The following is a 7,237-nucleotide window of genomic DNA, read 5'->3' as shown; positions in this document are numbered from 1 at the left end:
TTAACAAACAAAAGATTAGTAAACATACAGTAAATGATAAAGCAGCCATGGAAACAAACATCCTGTAAAAACATAGAAACTGATCATTGGAATATCGGTTATAAACATGATAAATATACAATTGATCGAAGATTGGTACTTTCTCTTACCTTGATAACATACATCTTTTTAAGTGTTTTTCTGCAACCAATCAAGCGCGTACTCATAAACAAGCAGCATTATAGCGCCCCCAGGACCTAGACGCATGATTTTTGGCGTAAGACCTTTATACAGAGCTTTTATCCTGAAATGTTAAAGCATAACAGTAATACACCAACAGTTTATACATTTTAAGAAAGATTGGCTATCATATTGATTTTAATTGCCTTTAAATACGTAGGCCAACGGCCTGAAGTATAGTGCGACAGGTCACTGGTCACTGTATACAGAAGTGTTTGTTACGTCACCAAGTGTTGTAATCGTAGCACTTTGTATTAATCTGTAGCAGGTTTTAATCAGTTGTCTGTTCGTCGCGTTTTCTTTCGTCGTTTATTTGTAATAATATATTGAGTTTTCGCGCTGTATGATGCAGTATAATAATAATAATAATGATGATGATGATGATAGTGATAATACTACTACTACTAATAATAATAATAATAAAGATGATGATGATGATGATGATGATGATGATGATGATGATGATGATAAATGTTTCATTTCAACTTGGAACTCGCATTAAAGTGAAAGAAGGGTTATTACAAAATGTGTTAATTCAGCTATGCAGCCATTACAATATGCAACAGCTGTTATTACGACTTTATTAAAAATTGCGATAAGGTATTACAAAATGCGACAACTTTATCACAGTGATATGTATAAGTGCGACGAATATAATTATTACAGATTGTGACTTGACATTGACAAGCGTGCACATAAAACCTACACATGTCTACAAAACGTACGTGTCTGTTTCACTTATGCCTCGTTGCAATTTGTAAACAAATTATTGTATTTACAGGTAATACACTTAATAATAAAGCCGTCGCAACTATCTGTCATCATACTGTTTAGCTATCCATACTGGTAATCAAAGATGATGCAATTATAGTAATAACTGTTGATTATTTTATCCTAATGAATAAAATAAACCATTACTAATTACAACTTACAAGTTCATTATACTTACCGGAAATTCACTTTTTTGAAAAATTAAAAAACTACCATATAAGATGAATTTTAAATGGCTACCTGCTAAATTTAGATATTACAGGCAACTGAACAGTGTTTCAAACATACCCTTCTTCCACGTAGATAGTATGTATAGTACGTATACATGTTTTATATTTGATGTGGCCAGCAGTAGGTTGTGGTCCTTGTATACGACTCTTGGCAACATCAAATGGAATGTTACTACATGATGCTATACTTCCACCAGTAAGACCTATCATGAATTTACGAAGAAATTCAAGTTTTTTATCCTAACAAAAATAAGCATTTCAACTATTAAAGCATGACAAAATCAGATTTGATGGAAGGATTATATTTGGCAATAGAAATATGCATCATTGAAGATATTTCGTCCTCGTCATTTCAAGATAAACATTTTTTTAAACTGCTACATAATCAGGATAACAAAGAAAACAAACAAAAAGTTGCCCCTGTATCACCCACTAACGTAACAATCAACCACTAATGTAACATTAATCATTAACGTAACAATCAACCACTAATGTAACATTAATCATTAACGTAACAAATCCAACCACTAATGTAACATTAACCACTAACGTAACCAAAATCAACCACTAATGTAACAATCCATTAACTACTAACGTAACAACAGTTTAACCACTGACGTAACAAACTTCATCAACCACTAACGTAACAAAGGTTAACCACTAACGTAACAACAGGAGAAAATGTTAAGAAATCATAGACATTAGTGGTAGATTGTTACGTTAGTGGGTGATACAGTACAGAGAGAGAGGTAGGAAGAGAGAGAAAATGAACATCATGATTAAACAAATATTTTGAATAAATTTTGTTTTTGCTTAGAAATTGAAATTACAAGAACGTTATTCATTTATTTGTTAATACATGATATTGTTTAAAGGAGGATGTTTGCCAATGTGACTAACTACTTATATTTTGTTTAAAGACAAAACAAGATGTTATTTTAAATAGATTATCATTGTAAATCTAGAAACACTACAATCAGATGTAAGATGCAGTGATATTTTATTTGAGTAATTAATTAAAATATTTAGATACATTATGAGATTTTAAAAAGAGCATATCTTACCTGGTATGGCTTTGAATACACTTTAATAGTGTGATAAAAACCAAAGAGAATCATATTGAAGACACCATGTCTACAAAGTGTTGACGTGAGGCCTTTATTCAAGCCTGACAGACCAAACCCATTTTCATGTACGATGACTTTTGCCATAGACCACGCACTAATTTGCTATCAATGACAAATATTTATTTGATTTATTAATATATAAGTGTAGAGTATTTAAATGAATTTATTGCTACGGGTCAAGTGCAACATGTCTGTAAATATCAATCAACATAATGGTGAAAAAATACCAATAATTTATCAACTCTTGATTTATATTATTATTACATGTTGTTACCGGGTACATGTAAATCTTGTTTTACACTTCGATGTTAATTTACTTGTTTTTTTACACAAAACATGATTTACAAGTTGTATGACAAATTGATATGTTTTGAAATGTATTTTGATCAAATAAAGTTTAACATGTTGTGGTGTATATATTGATTTAAAAAATTCGACACAAATATATTATATTCAACATTGTATAAAATGTGTATTTTCATTAAAAATATTATTTTGCAAAAAAAATTAATTTTTATTAAAATAAATTTAAGTGACTTAGTCTTCACATTTGATCTGAACGTTTTCTAAATGAAGATATTATTATTAAATAATACTGTAGTACAAAATGGGAAATTTCTACACAAAAATGTCGAGACTCAAAATGATCGATATTCAACATCAACTGCTATAAACTTGTAATTTGGGTCTGTTCAGGCTTTGTTTTTGTTTTATGGGCCAATTATTACTGATGTGGGTGTTAACTGTGTATATCTCATGCATGGTGCTTGGACATTGGAAAATTATTAAAGCGATTGGTTATTTTATCAACTTTAAAAGTCTCTACCTTGGGTTAACTCAATGGTATATTAAATAATAATGAAAATAATATGTATGATCATATCCCAACAACTGGTTTGTGGAATGTGGAATATGTCATCTAAGCATTTACTATACAATGATAAATGCGAAATAATAAGTGTGATAAACGGAACACTAAAAATTGGTCGTTAATCACATTTTGTACAATACAATAAGTGTTTTGAATTACTGCCGTTTTAACAAGTGTCTCTATGTGCAATCGTTTTTATCAGCTCAAAATATTTAAGAGCAAACGAATGATAGAAATTTTGAGCAGAAATTACTTTTCTCTTGAAAACAAAAGAGTTAAAAATACGTTTGTTTGTCATTTTAAGAAAGTACGATCATTTTCCAGATGTTTGACCATGATATACACTCGAAGGGAAGCTAGGTGGGGTTTTCGAAATAATAAATACAGATGGGAAGTACTTAGATAGAGGCTTACCTACTTCTAGGTTAAACATTGTATTGTCAACCAAAACATGTAAACGATGAATAGGCCTTAAAATAAAACTTTGAATTTGCAAATTTGTAGTTATTTACTTCCGCAGAAAAAAAAGAACACAGTTCACAAAGACACAAAATAAAAATGTTAATTTTAAAGACAGTTTTCGTAAAATTACGATTTTTTCAGGTAATCTATAATTTAATAATGTCATTTTTGGTTCGATATGTTTTTAAGTCTACTATTGTATGTCATATTTAAGGAAATATTGTTTAAAAAATTATTTTTCAGGAGGCCCTAACACAATGGCTTCTTTTGGAGTATGAACAAAGATATTTTAAAAACTAAACAATAATTAATGTTAATTTTTCTTTCTTACCTTAGAACTAATTAATCGTAATTAAATTAAATTACTGAAACTTTTATTATTTATTATTTTCTGCTCAACCACTTTTTCTTACCTTTGAAAAAGCTTGATTTTCTGCTTGAAGTCGAACTTTAACAACTTCAAATGGATTAGTAAGAAAGCCCTCAGTAACACCTGCTGCTAAACCAGCTAACGTGAAGCTCTATAAAAATTAAGTTTAATTGATTAACGTTACTTCTTTTTAAATTATTCTCATTCAAATACAGGACGGGTTAACTATACTGTATCGTGCTTAAATACATGTGAGGCTTATAGGTGGAGTAAAAGGGTAGTGAGTTAAGTCAGGATTGAATCCTGGACGTCGGCGTGGGAAGGCAAGCACGTTAATCATCAAGTTACAGCTAGCTAGAAATGAGTTATTTCACGAATCAGTATGACATATAAATAATATAAATCCGTAGTAAAATTTAAATTTAAAAATTATATTTGTATGAGTGGAAAAACTGCAGTAACAGGCAGAAGGAAGATAGGACAGATACACATTCTCTCAATAAATTAAGCTATTCTGGCCTATACAATTGATATGTTGTCTTTAGAAATAATGTTATAGTAGTAGAATTTTTTTTTTAAATGTATTATTTATGAATTATTGCATAACATGCTTCCTCCTTGACACCAACCTAGGCCTGAACCTTTACTTGAGTTTCCTTTTGGCAAATCTTTAAAAGATCACTTAATATTATAAATAGTATGTTTGTAGTGTTTTTCTCATCTTTTTGACTACTTAGGCCTACCTATTGGTCTGAAATAAATGTATATGCATGTTATTCATCGTAAATCATTTATGAAGGCTAGTCCAGAAAGCTAGGCCAAAAAGACAGTGCTCCAACTTTGGATGCGGAAAAGAACTGACGTGCGCACACTTCAGGTTGATTTTTAACAACCTATCGCGTGGCAAAAATTATCAAAACGTTTACAAAAAGCTGGAAGTGCATTAGAGCCCATTAATTATTATCATTGACATTATATATCACTTTTTCTTGTATGTAGAACTATTACCGAACTATTATGCGTCATTAACCAATCAAAATGCAACAATGCAATCAGGTTTTTGTAAACCTGTATAATTAGTTCGCGACGACAGAGGGCAGTAAACAACATCATAAGCCGTCCACAAAAATTAACACAAACTACAGTGAGTGGCTTTCTGATTCGTTTATTATTTTCTAAATCAATGTAGAAAGCAAATTAAATTATTTATCGAATATCCTTTAATCATACTTACAATAGCAGTTGGAGAGGGAGCACCAAAGGAAAACAACTGTTTATACTGTTCAAATGTGAAGAATTTTGTTGCACGTTTAGGAATATCGGCCAAAATTGGAGGTAAAATTCCTTTGTAGAAGGATAAAACACTAAAAAATTGAAAAGAGTAGGCCTATACATCAAAATACACATAAACACGAGTATTGTCTCTAAAATATAAACCTTTGCAACAACATTTATAATATTAACCCCACTTATATTTCGACAGCGATGAAGCAGGATGAGTATTGTGAAATAGGGCTTCTGATAGCGCCCGAACTTTTACGTAATGTTATAATGAGATATGAATTTTACTGATTTTCTATTGCTCACCCTTCAGTTTGATATATTTTCTTTACACAATCAACTATTGACGAATACTGTTCTGTATGAATGGACTGAATTTGAAATCTGTGAAAACAACAAAAAAGTGGTTATAAATATATGGTACATTACTATATACTAAAAACATTTCGCTCTGAGCTAGCTATTTGGCAAGCTTACTGGCAATTTTCCTGTTCTTGTTATTGTTACGGGTTGGAAACGTACCTTGTTTTAATCAAATCCAATGGTTGCATAAGACTAACTTCAACAAAACCTAAAGTAACATAATGTATACATAACAATTAATTCTACAACAAAATAACTATTATTAAAGATGACAGGAAATAGTGTATTAAATATGTGTCATAACATAGTTCTCTCTTTCGTAAGGTAATTATAATAAATGATTAATCTGAACTTTTCTTGTTGGATGTTTCTATCATAAAGGAAGATTCCGAATATTTTAATTAGTGAATACAAGGGCGTGTGGCGCAATGTGTTGGACGTTCGACTACTGAGACCGAGAGGTTCGAATCCAACTCAAGCCGCATTGCTTGTATCCTTAGGCAATATACTTTACTTATGTTTGCCTCTCTCCACCCAGGTGTATAAATGGGAACCACTTTTACGCTGATTACTACCTGCATTATGGGAGTATGTTTCCATAGGTGTTTAATCTCAAAAAATGACCGGAGTAATAACGTATAGCGCATAGAGGTTTCACAACATTAGGCGCTATATCCAGGATTATTATGAATGAAATACAACTTCATCTGATGACACAGCCATGATGGAAAATCAGCTAACATACTACATAATTTGAAATAAAACAATTGTAAACTCACCAGCTGTACCTCCAGCAACGATTTGTTGGCAAGCTCCTTTAAATTTACTACTAGGCCTATATGTAGGCTTGTTTAAGGTTCCAGTACTCATCGCTTTCATTAACCCTTAACAGTAAGTAGGAAGTACAGTAAATCATATTGCAGTCTGTATTTTGTGGTAAAAGACGAATGTATGATATACTACATGATGCTATGTTGGCAGATTCAGCCATACAGTGATTAGCTTAGAATTGGATTAACACGTGTTGTTAACGACAGAAAATGCTTGATAAATAAAAAATAGCGTACGGATAGGACACTACTTTTATTTATATATGATTATCTAAGTCGATATCACAGTGCGTAAAGAGGATACCACTATGTAATGAAGAAGTAAGCAAAATCACGGAGTGAATGAGTGATAGCCCCTGGTCATCTTCTGCCGGTGTATTGGTATAGTATTCTTCAGATAATGAAGCGACAAGTAGATAAAAGTTTCATTAAGTTATTTCAAATTTACAAACTCTGTAATTCACAGATGACGTTATTCTATAAAATATTGCACATACCGTACGGTACATATGATCGAGAGGTCCCACTGTGTATATGGACTAAATAATTATCCTAATAAAATCACATCCATGTCTACACATTAGGACTACAGAACGCAATGGCCTATAGTTTCAGACTTTAGACCTTATTGGATAGGTAGGCCCAACTACACAACGTGTCTATTAACTGGTGCGATTATGATATCTATTATATGGTGAAGATAATAGATTACG

General features: G+C 31.4%; 1 protein-coding gene across 1 annotated transcript; it reads right to left on the bottom strand.

Annotated features, from left to right (window-relative positions):
• Positions 1 to 168: 168 nt before the first annotated feature.
• LOC140061221 (mitochondrial 2-oxodicarboxylate carrier-like) lies at positions 169 to 6,564 on the bottom strand. The gene is made up of 8 exons (XM_072107731.1): positions 6,474 to 6,564; positions 5,854 to 5,902; positions 5,638 to 5,715; positions 5,285 to 5,414; positions 4,094 to 4,201; positions 2,285 to 2,449; positions 1,279 to 1,460; positions 169 to 283 (listed from the first exon to the last, which is right to left on the bottom strand). The coding sequence occupies exons 1-8, from the start codon at positions 6,562 to 6,564 to the stop codon at positions 169 to 171; spliced, it is 918 nt and encodes a 305-aa protein (XP_071963832.1).
• Positions 6,565 to 7,237: the final 673 nt, after the last annotated feature.

Source organism: Antedon mediterranea, chromosome 10, assembly GCF_964355755.1.
Source record: "Antedon mediterranea chromosome 10, ecAntMedi1.1, whole genome shotgun sequence".
Classification (NCBI taxonomy): domain Eukaryota; kingdom Metazoa; phylum Echinodermata; class Crinoidea; order Comatulida; family Antedonidae; genus Antedon; species Antedon mediterranea.
The sequence above is the reverse complement of the archived record's forward strand: the minus strand, read 5'-3'. Positions and strand labels throughout refer to the sequence as shown.

What these genes read in the sequence shown, in the direction of transcription:
- LOC140061221 (XM_072107731.1), bottom strand. Translation starts at nt 6,564, where the DNA reads ATGAGTACTGGAACCTTAAACAAGCCTACATATAGGCCTAGTAGTAAA. An exon ending in CTCCCTCTCCAACTGCTATT is followed by an intron (nt 4,202 to 5,284) that starts GTAAGTATGATT and finishes TAATTTTTATAG; the next exon opens with AGCTTCACGTTAGCTGGTTT. An exon ending in AAAATCAAGCTTTTTCAAAG is followed by an intron (nt 2,450 to 4,093) that starts GTAAGAAAAAGT and finishes TGTCATTGATAG; the next exon opens with CAAATTAGTGCGTGGTCTAT.